Below are 19,744 nucleotides of genomic sequence, written 5' to 3' on the forward strand. Positions count from 1 at the left end.
CCTGTTTAGGTTAATCTAGAACCCGGATTGCAAAGAGGACCGGGACCTGTGGCCTAGTGTCGTGGCTTGCAACGATCAGCTTCCCGTTCCGTTCACCATTGCTGTGACCAATCCCAGTCACTCTCCACGAATTCAAATATATCAAGCCGCAGCAGGCCAGGGGGAACAAGGCGTCCAGTCCATCTGCCGTGGGAATAGTTGAGAGGCGGATGGTGGCACAGACATGAGTCAGGGCCACAAGAGGGCCACCATCACACCGTTGCATGGCGTGTTTGACTAAAACTCTATTAGCTTCGTGAAATGCCGTGTTTTTTTTTATTGCACCGCTTAGGCATTCCTCCCACACCCGGATACTAACCCCACGTGCGGCACGGCCTGCGAATGCTGTGCGGAGGAAAAGTCCCTACATGAAAGAGTCCCGATCGATGTCATCCCTGTGCTACCCATGTAAAGTTTCCCAGGATCCTCGATCTCTCTGTTTCAAAGCTTTCTGTCTTCCCCATTACCCCCCCCCCCCTCCCCCCCCCGCCTCCCCCTCTTTCTCTCCGTTTCCTCTTTCGCCGCGATTTTGGCACATTTCGCTGTCAGACGACCCTGACGATTATTTATCGAGGACCTCGAAACACCTTGTGGAGCCCAGCACGGCGTCCCGTCCCGTTCCCAGTTCTAATACCCACTCGGCGCGTTGGGTCGGCTCTTTCGGGTCGGCATACAGACAAGATCGATCTTGATGGGGTCAACATAACAAAGTCGTGGGAATCACGGAGCAGGATAGTTGGAGCAATGCCATCTTTGGGGGCGAGAGACCTGGTGGCCCGGGCCAGCATCAACCATGTGCCGCAACCTCAAGCCGGAAAGGTCGTCAGTATCATTGTCGCCTTGGTATCGGCATGCACTCTTGCCAGTCTTTTCGGTTAGTACTTTACGCGACGTGCCACAGCAATGTTGGCGCGGCTTATCGCATGGTAAAGCCATGATCCAACGAGCTCTCTAACACCAAATGCAGCTTTACGAATCACGACTGTAAAAGACTGGAGGATACTTCCATGGACTATGTGGCGTAAGGTTATCCATTAATCTTCGACTCTAGATATACTAACAGGCCTAAGTTGTTACCTTCATATACTTGTTCTCCTTCATATTCGTCTTTGGAACTTCGATCCTTCAGTTTGGATTCGGTACGGACCTCAACTACGAGACCTGCTCTGCAGCAACACTTTTTTGTTTGGGTGCCTATGTGGCTACAAAAGTAAGATCAATTTCGAGGCGTATCTAGGAATGTTACTGACATTTTGTGTGTAGCTGGTGGGTAGACATCGAAGGCTGAGAAGGCTTGATACGCGTTGAGATTGCGATTGCTAATAAACGGTTGCAGTTCATCTATCTATTTATGGTGGACCGGGCAGTAAGTCATCAACACTCATGAACCTTTGGTCTTAATCTGACAAGTGCAACAGCACATCATACGTCAAACATCAAAGCCGCGTCTAAAGTCAAAGCTTTATTTAGTAAACTCCTTCGGCATGCTCGGTATGACTTTAAGTCGACAAAAGTGATATAACGCTAACAGACACAAAGGAGTATTTGTCATTATCGTTATTATGAACTTTATCTTCCGCATCACCGATTTCGTTGATGGCATATGTGTTATCGGTTTGGGCCGAGGAGTGGTTCTTCCCCTTATTTCGTTCGACGCCGCTGTCAATGTACGTCACAATTCCAGCACTTCACATCTCAACTAACAAGAGCAGGTCTATCTTACTATCCTATTCCTCCTCCCTTTATTGAGTAAGTATTCTCTCTCTCCAATCGTCAACGCTTTGCTAATAATACGCTAGGTCTTCATTCCGTAAAATACAACTTCTGGAAGCCGTGGACGCTAGATTGGAGGAATCAACGAATCCCGCGAGCTCCCCCCAATGTCAGACTACGCAAACTTGTGGTTCGAACATTCATAGGTTCCTGCTGCACACTTCTTAGTAGTGTGACGTAAGCTGTTCTTTCTTGACCTCAGAAGAATTCCGCTAATGAAGTAATCAGCAACCTCACAGTACTGACTGCATTGAACGGAGAGGTTGCGTGGCTGTGCTTGCTCTGCTGCAACACAGATAGTAAGATGGTCCTTCCCTTACATATTCCCGATCGTTGGATTTAAACAACAGAGCTTGTTAACACTTGCCCCTGACAGTTTTCTTCTCAGCTCTTGTTATGAACTGGGTCACCTCACCCGGGCAAGAGTCAACCCTTCGAACCCTTACACGGCCATCACGTGGGGTGTCAACACTCCGACCCGATGACGATCAGACTTATCCACTAGACCCTGACGGCAACAGCACAGGAAAGGCTTGGGACCCAAGAAGAACACCTACATCAACCACCATCGGGTTACAGTCAACCGGGAGTCGCGGCGACAATGTTGAGGACGGAGTGGAACTTCATGAACAACAACCTAAAGGTCATGATGATCCAGAAGCATTAAATCACGAGATTCAAAGCAAACACAACAGTCTCGACAATCACCATGAAGCCGACGACCGAGAGAAGCCAGAGCTAAATTCTGAGTGCTCTGTAATAAGAAAGGAAGAGGGATCTGGGAATTCACAAATAACAACGATATGAGTCACGCAGGGGTTACTTACACTATATGGTCGTACGAAAGATACCAGACGAACAGCATATAACACCCACGGATTTGGACTTTGAACATTGGCATACAAGGAGTTAAGGATATCTGGGTGGGAACATTCTAATGAAAACTTTAATTGGCTTAAAGGGCGAACGCAAATTGATCGGCACAGCATTGCCTTCGAGCAACATGGCGTTGGTGGGCAGTGGCTAGCGATATAACAAACAGCGTGGCATCAACAGCTTGGTGACCGTCCTTGATTTCACATTTGGGAGTTGTTAGTGAAAAGTCTCGTTTACAAATCGGTGGCCGCGTTGTAGGGGTAAGCTGAAAACAGGACTTATGCCTAAGAAGGTATACGAAAGCCATTACGGATGAAACATGGACGCGCTTCTATACTTTACCCCATGAGCTTAGTTACATAGCGATTTCTGATGACGCAACATCTTCTCTTTCCAATAAACAGCACTTCATACAAAAGATCGTCGATACGAATGTCTCTTTAGATCATATGGTAATCAAACCTTAACATCTGCAGCTGACGAGCAAAGGTAATGATGAACACAACACCGCGCAACTAGCGTCCGACCCGCATATGCAATGCGTGTAAGCAGAGCCCTCAACCAGAATAATACGGGCCACAATGAAGAAGTATGCCCCCTTATCTATGACCACTCCCCGTGATCCAGCGACCCAGGAGTTTGATTATGTACACATGCAGTCAAAATCCAAGGCATCATTTTTGCTACTGGAGCGTTAGTATTTGCAAACGATTTTGATTCCTTCAAACGTCACAACTTACTAGATACAAGCGTTGACAGAGGACGCCACTCCGCACTAATATCTGTCAGTGAACTGCCAACAGTAAATAACGTGAATTCTGCTTACCCATTGGTCGCAGAAACCTATACACGCTTTGTACGCATTCGAGGTAGTCGGGCAATCTCTTGAGCCTACGCCGCCCTGTCCAATACGATCAGCCCTTGGTGAATGTAATTGCCGTCGTTCGACCTACAAGGGACTGGCCGCAACGAATCTCAGCCAAAGTGGTACGCAAGCAAAGCATAAGTCCAACCAGAGAGAAGATCTTCATTTTGTTGGTAGGGTAGAATGTGACCTAGAGAAACTGTAAAGAGTTGCGTGAAAAGAATGTTGCATGCATGAGCAATGTGAAAGGTGAGAGCAGTAGATACTTTATAGAGGACGACTCAACCCGAAGGGTAGATGTATTGATGTTCACGCATGCATGTGTATGGTATTCACTAGTCAATGTAGTTTGGCGATTTTGAAAGTGGCTAGCCGATATGGAAGGCGACCTAGCGAGACTGAAATGCCATGGCACTATATTGAAAACAATAAATCTCAAGTTTAGGCCTGTGCTACACATGCGTACCAGAAGATTCATGTCCGGGAAATATCGCTCAACTGGAACAAAATGTGTATTCCCCGTCAACTAAATTAGAAGATTACAAGTATCGTCTACCGGTTCTGAAAATATCTTGGCAACCTGTCTCGTAGTAATGATGCCAATTAACATGTCGGTAAATACTGGTGGATAAAACACGCTTCAAAGTTTTATAGAGTATATATAATGGCGCAATCTGTTGCAAGTGCGCATGCCCAGACGGCCCACCCTTCGCTCTCGATCTCGCTCTCGCTTCAAGTGTCCTAGCGTATTATGATGAGGACGGGTGATTCGTCTACATGTTAAAAAGCGTTGTGCCGGTGCATCATCCATTCAATCGCAACTTCTTCCCTTGGCTACTCATCTTTATATTTTAATTTATCCAGATGGAGTGTTGTCTTCAGAGGAAAACACTCTATCTTGCACCTCACCCATCCCAAAAAAACGTCAACAGTAGGGCCAAAGATGTTTTAGCTTTTTTGCCTGATTTGCAGGAGCAAAAGGGCAGCGGTATGTCTGATTGTACAATAACGATACCTTCAATCTTTAAAACCCAAACTTTTGAGAACAGTCCACGAAACTAGCGGTCTATAGCGGGCATAATGTGACGCTGCGCACTTAACGCACGGTCAGGCGGTAAATGTCACGCAGCCTCTAATAGTTATTGTATTCATGGGGCGTGGGCCTTTCGACAAGAAGCCAATCGCAATTTGAGAACACCTGTGAAGCTTCTGATAGAATCCCCATGCATAGCTACCCTGCATTTCAGTGTACAAGTGTTGTCATTCGCCATGTGCGCTGGGGGTGGACAATCACACCCTTTCCACTGTTTAACTGACTCCAGTCCGCGGAAGTAGTGGAGTTATCTGTGAATTACTACAAAAGGCTGCTGGAGCGTTACCAGCTGTTGCGGCTATTTTTTCCTCTTAAGAGACATAAAGGGGCCAAGGTGACTCCAGTCAATGCTAGCCTACACACTTTTGGCCGAGTGAAACGAAGGGAAGGGTGATTCCTCACGGCTACGACGTCACCCTTTGAGGATTGCGTAGGTATGACGAACAGGTCAGCGTTTGGATGAATATGAAGGTTCGTCTTCCTAGTCTGCCGGGGTATTCGTGATAGTATAGGACATTTGATTGGAGAAAAAATGTGTCCTCGGTGCCAGACAAGATACGCTTAAAGTATAATCCTGGAACGGCGCCAAACGATTCGTGGACGACAGCGAGCCGAACCAAAGAGGAGAAATCCGAATCAGTAATTGACGGAGGTTGTAGGTTCATGGCAACAGTATGAACCTCGAGGGAACTGCCGGAGTAAAATGGAAACAAATCAGTCTCATTGCGGTGACGAGTGTTTGTTCCGGCGCTGAGCGTGTTTGGAGTTACTTATTCAGGGTCTCGGTCGCTGCCTGATACACGATGACGGAAATAAGGAGATGAAAGAATATTATGACGAACAGTGGGAAATCATCAAACCTTATAAGTCAAGTAATCAAACTCAATCTGCAGCCTTGTCTCGAAAGCCATTGGGTCGGAATGAACTCCGAGTTGTTTGGGTGTTAGGGGTAGCTCTCCTTCGCTCGTTCTTTGGGGACCCTGAGTCACGTCGGATGCCTCGAACCCTTCTGATAGCAAGCCGGGGAATGCTTGAGCCAAGCATTCCTTGGGATTCACTCGTCGGACCAATTGGAGTCACAAGCTAAATCAACGAAAAGACTTATGATTGAGTGATACACGCATCGACAACCATTCTGATATATGTGTCACGTGTGGTTATTGTGTGTACCAAACATTTGGAGAGCACCTTTATTTTTGAAGAAATGCGGAAGGGCAAACAGCTAGATCTAATAGACGTTACAAGGACTTTCACTTATCCGCTGTCCCCGGTCTATTGCTGTGGTGGATTAAATTAATCTCGCATTCCTTCGTTGAGTGTAATCTATCCTTCGTAACACTGCACGGGAGCCTTCTGATATCAATGTTTTGGAGACATATTGTCTCATACATAGAATTGAATCTATAATGCATAAGTGGCTTCTCATAACCATCTACCTTAGGTAAATGAGTTGACAATATTTGTTGGTTAGCGTCACTAAACAAGATTGAATCGAAAGCAAGTCCCCGTAAAAGACGTTGTCATCCGTCAAGTAAGACAGGAACATGGGATTACGTGCGATTTTAGTTCGAACTCGGACAGATCATTGAAAAGAATCAGGTGCTGAGAATTAAGTATTGCAAAGTATTAAGCTATTATGATAGATGTCCCAAAACTCCAAACTATAACAATGTTCCATCTTTGTTCTACGAACCGAAGCGGCTCATAGCCCTCAACTTCGCGCCGTACAGCCACAGAAGAATTGGAGCCGGAATGCCTACAACAACAGCAATAACGGCTAGCACACTTCCGCCGATTCCGTAGCCCAGGTTTCCAAATAGAGCTGGCACGAACAACGGAAAGGCAAATGCACACATTGATCTCACAAAAGAACAAGCGGCGGAGGCAGATGCGCTGTGTAGCGGATATGAATCGGCAATGTATGCAGAAACACATTGGTAGGAGACCATACTGCTTCCAATAGTTATCGCGATACCAATCTGTCAGAGGGTTAGAAAACTTATTCACAAATACTCCGAGAGCCTTTGTCTTGTCGAGAACTTACATTCGGAATCAAAAAGTGCATCTTCATCTGGGCGGACCACGCAAACAACAAGATTCCAAAAGGCGAGAGGAGTGAGAATGGAATCATCAACGGGATGCGGAATTCAGGAAGTCCTGACTGGCCTTCCTCGATGCCATAACGGTGCTTGAGCCTTTGGTAGACGGCGTCCATGGCAGGAGCACAGATCAGGACTCCAATCAGGGACCCCGTTGCGATGGAGATGTAGTTCAGACTGGCCAGGCCCTTTTCGAAGCTGTAATGCTCTTCCCACAGTTGTGGAAAACTAGAGATGATGAGATACAGCATGCCAAAGTTGAAGGCTTGAAGTGCGGCCAGGCTCTGGATGATGGGTTGCGTAGCAAGCATGGCCCACGGCCGTACCAGGCTAATTCGAAGGATTTTGGAAAGACTGCGCTGCTCCTTCTCCCACTTCGTCTGGAAATCTGGGTTTCCGGTCTCTTTGCGGATTTTCCTGGCTTTGAGAAGAAGGAGGCGTGGGCCGTAGGTCTCTCGGAGGAAGAGGAACGCCACAAGCTGCACGCAAACGTTTAGGATAGCGACGGACCGGAAGGCCCAACGCCATGAGGTATACTGGGAGATGTAGCCGCCAGCTAGATATGGAAGAGTTAGTAAGCTGGAAACTGTATGAGAGATTCAAAGGGTAGATAGAGCCTTACCAATTGGTCCGAGAGCCAAGCCCAAGATCGGTGCAAATTGCATGAAGGCAATGCCTTTGCCTCGCTCTTCAGGCTTCCAGCAATCCGCCAACACTCCACTTCCCATCTGTAGTCACAAATTTAGCTCTTGTAGTTTGTGCTGTTGTGGAACGCATTACTCACTCCTATGGTAACGCTTCCGCCAATGCCGGCAAAGAAGCGGAACGCGATGATTTGTTCTTTTGACGTAGCAAACCCGCAGAGAGCCGTAAACAGGATGAAAATCAAGTTTCCAATCCTCACTATCCACGATCGGCCCCATACTTCTGAGCACGGGGATAGGACGAACGGCCCAATGGCATAGGTGAGTAGGAATATTGACAGAACCAACTGGAGCTGGACATCATTTTCGATGTGAAGTTCCTGGCCAATTGGTGCAAGAGCAGGGGCTGCCATGGAAGAAGAAAGTGGAGAGAGAAAGGCGAATGTCGAGATTATTATAGAAGTCTGATTTCTAGATTAGAACACTGCTTCACAATCCAAAGGGATGGTCTTGCTTACTGTCCATTTCCATTGTCTGCTCCAGTTCTTGGGGTTTTCTGGGTCATCAGGACCGTCCCAATCAACCTATAGTTTGAACAAATGAGAGTCTGCACAAGATCTCGTAGCCAAGGGACGAGCACGAACCAGGGTGGGATCGGATTTTAACTCTGATTGTGACGATTTAGAAGTCAACGATGCTTCCAAATCACAAATGGTCGAAGACCTGCTGCTAGTCTTCTCACATAATGTGACGACTGAATCTCGACCTTGCAGTCCAGAAGACTTTTGAGAATCAGCGTCGGCTGAGCGGAGGGGAAGCATATTGAGATTCTGTAGAAAGAGAAGCACCACTTGAAGAACTAGAGCAGTGGTTACTGACAATTGCATCTGATACCCCCGACTTCTCAGCTCTACTTATAACTTTTCACGAGGTTCAATCCCTTGGACTTCACGATTCTGCATTAACAGCTTGCATTGCTACAGCCCAAGACAGATGCAGTCTCATACTACGCTACTTGCAAAGCATCTTGAGGGGGCAGGGACGCCATGATTATTGCGTCGCATGCTCAGTTGCCGAATTCGGTGTTGTCTATGATCTATTATGCATTCCCTTTGGATGGGTTCAATGGGGATGCGCCAAGGAAGATTTAGAGCAGGGACTGACAGAGCCGTCAGGTACGTGGCGTATGTGGGAAAGCCACAAAGGATGCCTAGGATCTAGAATATAGACAGTCCCAGACCACTGGGACCATACTAAATCATACAGAGCCACTGAATTGGGCCACCGGCTACCCCAGAGCATCCGTTAAAGAGCGTTAAAAAGGTTTCACATCGCCAAGAAAAGAGCTGGCGTCTGAGGCAAAAGAATAGGTCCATCCAGGATTCGAACCTGGGCTTACGGAAGAGACTGATTATAAGGTCAGAATCCGACGTCCTAACCAACTAGACTAATAGACCAGTATCAATGATGTTTTGCTTGATGACAGCGGACGAGCAAGACTTGTTTATGTGGGATGAAGCATGGCGGGTTGGAGCCCTTGTTGTGGACACTTCCAGACCATGAAATGGAGCAGAGTGGATCAACAGACTCGGGTAGTTAGTCAGAAGAGCTTCCCGCTAATTAGAGGTTTGCGAAATGCGGTCTGGCTTGAAAAGCAGTAGTTCCCCGGACCGCATCCTCCGGCACTACAACGAAAACGATGTCACGCACGGACAATTTCTTTTGTTGTGTGATGGCTGAAATCCCCGTCGTAGATTGGTCAATAGCGAATTAAAGTTGAAATACAGTTTAAGGAGAGAAATTCTTTATTCCAAGTTTATGGTTGTTGCGATGCTTGTGGTGAATTGCGGCTCAGCCCCCGAGAGCCGCAATAACGTCCCACACCCACTTCTGGGCACCCCCCACATTTGGGCACCCCATTTACACCAAAAACGCCGTTTTTCGAAATTCTATATTAAACTAACTACTATACTTACTAAGAAAAGAAAATATATATAAACTATGTTAAGTATAATTATAGCCATCTAATTTTTATAAAGGTTTAAATATAATAATAGTTATGATATAGAAGTTTAAAACTAAAAGCTTTAAAATGTTAGTAGATACTAGTAACTTACTAGTATTCCTTAACATTAGAAAAATATATTTTCGCTTATATATACTTATTTAAAAAATCTAGGAAATTAATATTCATACTTATTAAAAGTATATAATTATATCTAAAAGAGATTTAAAAGTATTACTTTAGTAAATATAGTATAATTAAGGGTTAAAATTCTATAATAGAAACTTTTCTTAAGGGAAATTTTAAAATATTATTCTAAGCTTAAAGAATTTTTTACTAAGTATAAGAATATATAAATCTACTATATCTTACTTAAAAATTCTAATCATATTAGTTAAATATCTCTACCTATTTTATATATTAAGATATAGGCTAGGTAAATTAGTATTATAAATGTTAAACCTTGAATTTATAATACTTATTATTAATAATACTAGTATATAGCTACTTAAGTATTATAATTAAGTCTTAATCTATTTAATATATATTTATTCTCTTTAATAAGTAAAGTATTTAGTTTAATATAGAATTTCGAAAAACGGCATTTTTGGTGTAAATGGGGTGCCCAAATGTGGGGGGTGCCCAGAAGTGGGTGTGGGACGTTAGTATGGGGTTCCAAGTATGCAAAGCTTCGAACGCATCATGAGAATCGCATAAAAATTGGTTACAGCTGTTGTTACAGTTTTACAGCAATTATGAACCTACTGATTTAGCAACTCATAGATGAGATCAGGCATTCTCAACGCTCAAATACGATAGAAGGAATAGGATAAGCTGGATCTCAAAGCAAGCGCTACAGTAGTTTCGCTTGAGTTTTCTACTTTGGCACTACTTCAGCGCCCAAAGCCCCTGATAACTTTAGATGTAGTATAAAAGGGCACATTTGGATGCAAACAGGAACAAGCTTTGGCAAACTTGTCTAGTTTGCCTGGAACCGCAACCCCGGGTCCAAGGCTTCTTGCCTACCTGCTAATTACCTAGCTAGGCAACCGAAATACTGGTCGATGCAATTCGGATCGCGGGGAAACAAAGTGGAACACGTAGCGGCGTTGCCGTCAGTCCAGGTGAACGCTAGCTGCCGCCGTCGGCATTTGGTCAGTTGGGTCTAGCTGTACGCCACATAGATCGCGTAAACTGCACTATAACGGATACGGTCATGCGATCGATTGCCTATATGGGAAATAGGGCATCGCACAAAAGAACAAACATCATATCTAAATGTGTAAGAAGAAGCCTAACAGGAACAGCTCAACAAATATCGCTGGACAAGGTTAACATGGAGGGCCTAAGTACATCATAATTGTACGAACAGGGAACTGGACCCTTTGCCAGACTAGTTCCGGGGCTGGCTCTCTTCTGCCTCATTCACTAGCAATATCAAAAGGGAAGCAAAACTTTAACAAGAAGCCGGAAATGTTGAAGAATAGTCCCTAATTAAAGGCCTACTTTCATTTCAAGCGGTTCCAGCTCCTCAAATTGGCAAAAATGGACGATGAGGGAATCGAACCCTCGACCGCTCACATGCTAAGCGAGAATTATACCACTAAACCAATCGCCCATCTCATTGGTGGAAGCCATCGCAGCCCTCCGGCCTATGTCCCAACCACTGCTCTCGATCCAGAGGTTCTCTTTTTCGGTTCATTGCGGTGGCTTGTCTCTGTTGCCTCGGTATTAGTATAAGGTCTCTGTCACTGGTTCTACTGCATTCTGGCCGTACCTTTCCCCTTCAACCGCATGCTTTATCACGGAGGGACACCATCTGGTGACCGTGTCTCCGGACCGTCCACCTGCCCAGGTCTTACGTGTTCGTAAGAATCATATAGATGATGGCTTCCAGAAAAGCAAAAAAGGGCATACTACCTCAGTAAAGGGATAGCCCCTCTTCACACCTTGAATAGATTGGGGTCCCATTCGGGAGAATGCGAAACTGTGGGGTATGTTTCTCGGCTAGATGCTGATCCCCCTAGGATCCAAACAAACACTTGCTTCTTACGGCGTAAGAGGTAATTTCTTTAATCTTCCGAAGGCCTGGTGACTACGTCGTATAACCCGTCGATGTTTCGTAGCAAACCGGGGTTGGCGTCACATAGCTGTTCTTTACAGAGGCGCTTGCAATACTCCGTGGTGTCTTCCGTAGCCATTTTGCATCGCCTAGCCAGCCGCTGAACCAAAACACGGGCACTTGGCGGCTTGTCGGCTTCATTAATACGATGCAATATCCCGGTTGAATCCTCGCGCCGCAGTTTGCGCCTCCGTTGTTACCGCACCCCTTTCCTCCTTTCTTGCCCTATCCGAACTCCTGAGCTGATTCATATGGGCCTGTCAGAATCAGATATGTTGCTTGATGATCTTAGCCGTGATGGTGCCTGAATGACCCTCTATGCCGGGTCTATATGACCTACTGATGTATCTCCCTCTGCCGATGAGTTCTGAAAATCCCCTGACCTTTAATTTTTTTTTATTTTTTTGCGAAGAAGAATTTACGGCGGAAGAAAGAGTCCAGGTTCTTCCAGTGATGTATCTTAAAGTCTTGACTGTGCTGGCGCTGGTCGGCCTGACCTCAGCCCACAGCCACATCTCAAACTTTGTCATCAACGGCGCCTCATACAGCGGATTCAACGCAAAAGTCAAGACCAACCCCAAGCTTCTCGCAGCATGGAGCACAACAGTCAGCGACGACGGCTGGGTTAGCACCGAGAGTTACGGCGGGCCAAACATTGTCTGCCACCGCGAGGCAACCAATCCTCAAGGCCATGCGCCCATCGCAGCCGGCGACACAATCGGTTTTCAGTGGCAGGGCTGGCCAGAATCCCACCACGGCCCCGTAGTGACACATCTCGCATACTGCGGCGCTGGAAGAGGATCCTGCGAGAGTGCGGATAAGACAAAGTTGGATTTCTTCGCCATCGACCTAGTCGGGCTGATTGACCCAAGCAAGAATGCCACAGAGTACGCGACTGCAAGAGGCATCTGGGCAAGCGATATCCTCATCCAAAACAACGCAAGCTGGATAGTTCAGATCCCGCCAAAAATCGCACCGGGTTACTATGTGCTGCGGCACGAGATTATCGCGCTGCATTTCGCTAGGTATCCCGGCCAAGGGCCCCAGCATTATCCGCAATGCATCAACATCCAAGTCACCGGCGGTGGAAAGGACCTACCAGCCGGAACTCCAGCAATGGAGCTATACGAGGCCGCAGAGGAGGGCTTGATCTATGACATCTCGCAAAGCCCGCTTCCGCCGTACAAGATACCGGGGCCGACGATTTACAGCGGTGCAAAACCTTTCGCCGCGCAGACAGGGGCTAAGGCTTTGTCTTCAGCAACCGCGATACCGGGCATCCCAGAGACGACAGGAGAGAATGAAGCCAACACCGTCCGGGAGACTCCTGAATCGGTACCGGCAAAGACAAAGCGGAGGCTGGGTGCAAGGATATTGCCTAAGGCGCAACGGCCGGAGGCAACACCGCTGCCGACTGCGGGGCCGTGATGAATCGGGTGACAGTGATTGAGTAATTGTTATTATTGTCTTCAGTAGTCCGCATGAAAATCTGGATCTGTTTCTTTGGCTAGAAGCAAAAATTTTACAAGAATTTGCGATCGAATGGCTTAGTTCATTTCGGAAGCGGGTTAGCCGACAAATAGATGGCCAGAAAAGCTGTCGTAAGGCGTGAATGAGTGATAGTCTTGACAGAACGTTTGGGGCGTAAACGACAGCTCTATAACACATTTTACGGGGCGCCCCTAAAGCGCCGTTTAGGTGTTACGACCCGTTGGACATGGTCGCCAACACGACCCCGCCTGGATCCCGGCGGCTAACGCAGGGCATATGTAACCCAGCCGGACAGGTGTAACCAGGGATCCTCGGAACGGAAGAACTATGGACAAGTCACGTGGCCTCGGGGATAACGCGGGGTAAGGACAACCCGGGCTGGATATGTTGGATATGTCAGATATCCAACCGGAAAAACATCAACAACAGCGAGAACGAAATTTTTGAAAACAGCATCAAATTGATCAAACCACGCCCGCTCGCGCTCTCAGAGGTCACTTTGGGCATAATGTCATCCTCGGCATTGATTCTGCTCCCAAAGAGCCTGCTCGTGGCCGCGGGCGGGCTCTGACCACGAAAAATTCGAGAGCAAGCCACAAAGTATGACACGTCAATAGACAACACCATCGACACCACCGCGGTTGAGTCACGGGCTATCACGTGAGCACAACGACCAAGCCCAAACAAACATCAACACCACAGCCACCGATAGGTTATGGGTCGCCTATCACCCCCGACAAAGTTTGCAACGTCCCGCGACAACAACGACGACAAGCCCGACAGAACGGTATCACCTCCTGCATAGAGAAAGCACCAGACACCAGGCATGCTACGATCGATGCCACAAAATACTACAGTTTGCAGACAGATTGGTCCCCTGTCGCCCCCTCCGCGAAGAAGGATTGTCGCCCCTTCAACGTATGACAATGTCTGCGGAATCTGTGTACGAGCTCTCATACTTAGTAATCGGACGAATCGAAGCGGTTGGAGCATTGTGTTTTGCGGATTGAGTCCGACTCCAGGCGGTGGATGGAGGTGGTGGTCGAAAGATGGAAACATAGAGCCACATAGGAACCCAGCATAAGGCAACAAAAAGATTTACAGATTCAACTGAGATATAGCACATGCGAGTCTGAGAGGATGCGGACAAGATAAAGAGACGAAGCTGAGGGCTGGGGGGAGACTATAGGTATACAGAACCAGACATGGTGCCTAGCACCAACAGAACCGAAGTAGGAGGACGCGAAAGAAGGATTCTAGAAGGCAACACCAAGCGAGAGAGCAGGCAGGAGGACAACAATCTTCAACAGAGGGCATAAACACACAAGAATAGATAGCATAGTGGGAGCTTGGGGACAGCTGGTCCTGATCCAACAACAGGGCGAAGTGGGGCGTCGCGGTTTATCGTCGATGCTTCGGCTGTCTGCCAAACCCCGCTTTCCGGGCATAGCTGCTAGCATAAGAGCGGCTTCATAACCGTGTAGGAATCAATCAATCAATCAATCAATCAGATATCCAACCGATCCCCGGATATGTTGGATATGTCAAATATCCAACATAGCCAAGATAAGGAGGACCGTTCAGGACTTGTATATAGGATGGACTCGAGCCGGGCTCGAGGACAGACTTCCATAGCTCTTCAGCAATCAACTTTGTGATTACCCTAACCGGTACTTTCAGCTATACCTAAGTGACGACTACTCTACGACTCTTGTTGAGGCCTTGACTGATCACCAAGACCTTTGAAGATCTACGATTCAATCGACCAGACCCCAGAACGACTGTTACTGTTGTCAATCCCTGGCTTACTGTTAACACAAACCCACTGTCAGTTAGCTGGCCGTAACAGGTCGGTATAGTAGTTACTATTATTATTATTCTTATAGAGGAGGTAGCTATAGGGTTGGTTTGACTCTTCCTCTTATACTGTTAGCTATTATTGCTAGTCTCGTAATCTCTTCATAGAATTCGGGGTTTTTTATTAAAGCCTTTAGGTTGCGATATCTCTTAACGCCTTGTTTAAGTTCTTAAGGTAATTAGTAGTAGAATTCTTCCTTTTTAAAGGCTAATGCTATGTTTTTTGAGATTTTCTTGCTATCTATTTCGATATAGACGCTATTACTAATTAAATAGTCTTTAAAAAATCGTAGGATTAGGGGAGGTATATTTTAAAAGTCTTCTTCTAACTAGTTAGCAAAATCGGGAGAAACTTTGTGTTACGGCCAGCTAACTGACAGTGGGTTTGTGTTAACAGTAAGCCAGGGATTGAGAGTAGTAACAGTCGTTCCGTGGTCCTGGTCGAATAGATCGTAGATCTTCAAAGGTCTTGGTGATCAGTCAAGGCCTCAACAAGAGTCGTAGAGTAGTCGTCACTTAGGTATAGCTGAAAGTACCGGTTAGGGTAATCACAAAGTTGATTGCTGAAGAGCTATGGAAGTCTGACCTTGAGCCAGGCTCAGGTCATACTATATACAAGTCCTGAACAGTGTTTTTTGTCTACCTGGGGGTGATCACCTAGGTGCATGAGGTGATCGCGATCAGTTGGCAATGCCAACTGATCACTGAGCGTCCCGTCCTGTGCTCCACTGATCGTTTCCTTATCTTATCGTCACGTGACTTGTACCATAGTTCTTCCGTGCCGAGTGAGTTCCCGCTGTTCCCGTGATCCTGTAGTACAAATGTGTGTAAAAAACATCAACAACAGCGAGAACGAAATTTTTGAAAATCGGAGCAAAAACGGCCCCAAATACGCGTGCTCGCGGCCACAGAGCCCCCTTCGATGCAATGCCATCCTCGGCCTTGATTCTACGTCCCAAAGGGGCCCAAGATGGCCGCAGAGCACGCCCCGACTACAATGAAAAACTTGAGAGCAAGCCGCAAAATACGACATATCAATAGACAACACTGTTACCACCACCACAGGCGAGCCACAAGCCGCTACACGAAGCACTAAGACTGCGCCCAAACAATCAACTTCAACACAACAGCCGCCGACAGGTTTTGGGTCACCTGTCACCCCCGACAAAGTTTGCAACGTCCCACAACGACGAAGATGAGTCCGACAGAACAGTATCACCTTCCGCACGGAGAAAGCACCAGGCATTAGGCATGCTACGATCGATGCCACACAATACTACAGACCACAGACAGACTGGTCCCCTGTCGCCCCTTTTGCGAAGAAGGATTGGTGTCCCTTCAACGCGCGACAATGTCTGCGGAATCTGTGCGGGAGCTCTCATACCCAGTAATCGAACATATCGGAGTTAGTAAAGCATTATGCTTCGTAGAAGACCCTTGGGCCAATGTGGTGGAGGGCAATAGTGGTCAACAGGCAAGAAACAAGAGGCCACATAGGAACCCGGCAGGAGGCAACAAAGAATTTACAGATGCAACTAAGAAAACGGCACATACAAGTCCGGGAGGATACGGACAAAACAAAGAGACAAAGCTGAGCGCTGGGGGGAGACTGTAGGTACAAAGAACCAGATACGGTGCTACCAGCACCAACTGAACCGAAGCAGGAGGACGCAAAACAAGCATTCTAGAGAGCAATACAAAAGCGAGAAAGCAGACAGGAGAGCAACACACTTCTTCAACAGAGGGCACAAACACACAGAATAGAGAACATAGTGGGGAGCTTGGGGATAGCTGGCCCTGATGCAACTGTCAGATTGAGCGCGCTACGCGAGGCTTCGGCAACGCTCGGCAGAACACTATTTCCGAGCGCCGAGCCCCGGGTCAGGGGGTGGCATACCCCCTTCCCTACGCGCCCCTGAAGGGCCCTTAGACAGTTACACACATAACGGAATATACATCGTTCTGAACCCTCAATTCGACAATTAACAGTCTGATACGTGCTGCGTTTACGTTAAACGCCGCCAGCCATCTATTCTACGCATACGAAAGCCCTTTCTACGCGCCCAATTGAACCCCTATCGTCGAAATGTCCTCCTCAAGCGCGAAAATCACCCTGAATACCCCTGCCGACTGGATCCTATGGATCGACCAGCTGCAGTCGAAGGCCAAGTCCTACGACCTCTGGCGATATATCGATCCCCAGCGCCCAGGCGCCTTAAACACGGGACAAACGCGTCTCGAGCGGCGGATGGAGCGGCCGAAGCGCCCCGAAATATACGATCACCCCAAGACCGGCAAAGCCGAAGTGCTAAACGAAGACGCCGACTACGAAACGCGCGCACAAGCGCTGGAGGAGCTCTCGGCAGCCAATCTCGCCCTGTATAAGGAACGTCGGTCTGAATATATGGAGCGCTCCAAGACCCATGAAGCGTTCCTGAAAGGGATTCGCGTGCTCGAAGACTGGGTCCGAGATACAGTCAGCACCTCTCTCCTCAAGAGCTGCTGTACCGCGGACCGCGCACTGGACCGCTGGGTCTACGCGTTGAAGGAACGCGTAGGGATAACCACTCGTGAGAGACGCACCGCCGCGAGCGAAGCATATAAGAGAGCGCTCCAGATACCGGAGCGGAAGCGACTCGCAACGAAGAAAGAGCTGGAAGAGTGGCTTACGAAGTGGGAAGAATCAATCCACGAAGCAGCAGCGGCGGGCGTCCCGGGTACCGAGCTCCCCAGTATATGGTTCCCGGAATTCACCTACGCCGTGAGCCACAGCTACGCCGATACATGGATCTTCTCATACCAGACCGTCAAGGACGAACGCGTCGAAAGCGAGAAACTGAGCGTTGGAGAAGTCCTGTCAGACGCGCGGCGGTTCCTACAAACAACCTCTCAACACAACCCGAAGAAGCAGGCCGGACGCGGAGCGTTTGGTCCTACCACAGAAGCCACTTCAAGAAACGAAGAGGAAGGGGAACGAACTTCCCCCGCGCGCCTAACGGTACCAATGAGAAGCAGCCGGGGATCTCGAGGAAACACGCGCTCCAGAGGAGGAGCTCGCAGAGACCGGTCGCGGAAGAGAAGCGATGGGGAGAGCGAGGGCAACCGGCTGTGCCCTGCGTGCCTGAAACCTCACCCGCTCTCGAAGTGCTGGCTCGTCAACGAACGGGAGCGCCCTGAGTGGTACGAGCCGAGTAGAGAGCTTCTCGCGAACCTCGACGAGCGGATGAGAAAAGACGAAACGCTCGCAAACCGTGTCAGGAAGGTGAGAGAACCAGCGAAAGAAGAACACTGACTATATGGCCGAAGCAAGGGGACCGTCCCGAGTGCCTTCCACACCGCTCCGGAGACATACGAGCTCTTCAGATCGGCGATCCTGGACTCTGGATCAACGATCCATGTATTCAACGACCCCTCGTGGTTCACCACACTGTCAGGAAAGCGCAACAGGCGCCAGAAACTCGCTCCGCGTGCCTGGATAGGCTACCTAGTCGGCTACACATCAAGCAACTCGTTCCGGATATGGAATCCCCTGCGTAGTGAAGTATTTACCACGCGCGATATGGTGTTTAACGAGAAATGCCACTTCGACGGCAACGTCAGGTCCCTAGTAGAAGAAATCAACCACCTCGACCTGCAGGCGATTCAGCAGCGCATAGAGGAGCTGATCAGACAGACCACGGGCTCAGAAAACTATATACAAAGCGCTGACGAAGAAGCAGAAGAAGTCTCAGAGCACGCCGATCCCGGTGAGCCTGCCCTGGAAGCAGCAGAAGCGCTCGGGCACCATAACGCTGAAGCGGACGCGCCTAAGCAAGTGGAAGGGCAATACACGGGAGCGCGGTTTGAGCCCTTTCCGACGCCGGAGGCGTCGCCTCCCACATCCTTTCTCGCGGTGCTCACCGAGCTCGACGTGAGGGGGTGGGGAGAAGAGCATACGCGGGATATCCCCGCTACGAAGCCCATCTATAAGAAGGTCACACCACGGACGTCGTACAAAGCCGCTTTTCTAGCTGGAACGACGCTTCACAAACAAAACCCTAGACGTCAAGACGGCCCACGAAGGGATCGCGTTGTGCCTGGCCAGCCGCGCGCCCCTGAGAGGGTTTCCGAGGCAACCTTCACCGTGAAATCCGGGAATGACGGCGCGGATGAAGGCCCTTTGGAAGACCAAGTTACAGGTCAGCAAGAGGCAAGTGAATCCCAGGAAGGTTGCTCCGTGGTAGAAGCGTTTGAGACAAGTGAGCCCAGCTCCCACAGAGACCGGAGCCAGACGCTCGCAGAAGAGACGAAGGATCTCAGAGCGCGCGGTAACCGGGATGTGGTGACTGCGTTGGCGCCGACCGAGCTCCGCTCCCGCGTGGAAGCGCAAGGCCGAAAGAAAGGCGCCTACTGGAGGGATCTGGCCCCTTTGCCAACGTCTCACGATCAGTTGCAACGTCACCCTTTCCGGGAGGAGTTCCTGCGCGCTGAAAGAAGCCACCTAGACGGGCATAAGGAGTCCCGCTCGTGGGAAGAGGTCGCAAGAAGCGCCTCGCGCGGCTACCAGGTCCTCGGATGCCACTGGGTATACACTTACAAGCTTGATAAGCACGGGCGATTAGCCAAATTCAAGGCACGCCTGGTTATTCGAGGAGACCAGCAAGCAAGAGACGCGCGGGAGACGTACGCCGCGACGCTCGCAGGTATGTCGTTCCGAGTTCTGATGGCCGTTGCCGCGCGCTTTGACCTAGAATTACTACAATACGATGCGGTAAACGCCTTCGTCCACGCGGATCTAGACGAGACCGTCTATATGGAGCTTCCGCCGGGCTACCGCGTTCCAGGAAGAATCCTGCGATTGAGAAAGGCGCTATACGGCCTACGACGTTCCCCTCTCCTGT

General features: G+C 48.6%; 5 protein-coding genes across 5 annotated transcripts; 3 read left to right on the forward strand and 2 right to left on the reverse strand.

Annotated features, from left to right (window-relative positions):
• Window positions 1–783: 783 nt before the first annotated feature.
• On the forward strand, window positions 784–2,619 carry CTRU02_209058 (uncharacterized protein; the record flags this gene model as incomplete). Its single annotated transcript, XM_036725992.1, has 10 exons — window positions 784–913; window positions 1,007–1,060; window positions 1,110–1,249; window positions 1,376–1,405; window positions 1,458–1,530; window positions 1,579–1,706; window positions 1,752–1,788; window positions 1,839–1,989; window positions 2,041–2,111; window positions 2,189–2,619. 10 exons carry the CDS (start codon window positions 784–786, stop codon window positions 2,617–2,619), a joined length of 1,245 nt encoding a protein of 414 aa, XP_036582185.1.
• A 3,712-nt stretch (window positions 2,620–6,331) lies between these two features.
• On the reverse strand, window positions 6,332–7,802 carry CTRU02_209059 (major facilitator superfamily transporter; the record flags this gene model as incomplete). Its single annotated transcript, XM_036725991.1, has 4 exons — window positions 6,332–6,625; window positions 6,691–7,301; window positions 7,368–7,473; window positions 7,530–7,802. 4 exons carry the CDS (start codon window positions 7,800–7,802, stop codon window positions 6,332–6,334), a joined length of 1,284 nt encoding a protein of 427 aa, XP_036582184.1.
• Window positions 7,803–11,969: 4,167 nt separating this feature from the next.
• Window positions 11,970–12,944, forward strand: CTRU02_209060 (endo-1,4-beta-glucanase; the record flags this gene model as incomplete). The annotated part of the gene is made up of 1 exon (XM_036725990.1): window positions 11,970–12,944. The coding sequence occupies one exon, from the start codon at window positions 11,970–11,972 to the stop codon at window positions 12,942–12,944; it is 975 nt and encodes a 324-aa protein (XP_036582183.1).
• Window positions 12,945–13,697: 753 nt separating this feature from the next.
• On the reverse strand, window positions 13,698–14,066 carry CTRU02_209061 (uncharacterized protein; the record flags this gene model as incomplete). Its single annotated transcript, XM_036725989.1, has 1 exon — window positions 13,698–14,066. The coding sequence occupies one exon, from the start codon at window positions 14,064–14,066 to the stop codon at window positions 13,698–13,700; it is 369 nt and encodes a 122-aa protein (XP_036582182.1).
• Window positions 14,067–17,268: 3,202 nt separating this feature from the next.
• CTRU02_209062 (gag protein) lies at window positions 17,269–18,156 on the forward strand (the record flags this gene model as incomplete). Its single annotated transcript, XM_036725988.1, has 1 exon — window positions 17,269–18,156. One exon carries the CDS (start codon window positions 17,269–17,271, stop codon window positions 18,154–18,156), a length of 888 nt encoding a protein of 295 aa, XP_036582181.1.
• Window positions 18,157–19,744: the final 1,588 nt, after the last annotated feature.

The sequence above is a fragment of the Colletotrichum truncatum genome, assembly GCF_014235925.2.
Source record: "Colletotrichum truncatum strain CMES1059 chromosome Unknown Contig_0005, whole genome shotgun sequence".
In the NCBI taxonomy this organism is placed as follows: Eukaryota; Fungi; Ascomycota; class Sordariomycetes; order Glomerellales; family Glomerellaceae; genus Colletotrichum; species Colletotrichum truncatum.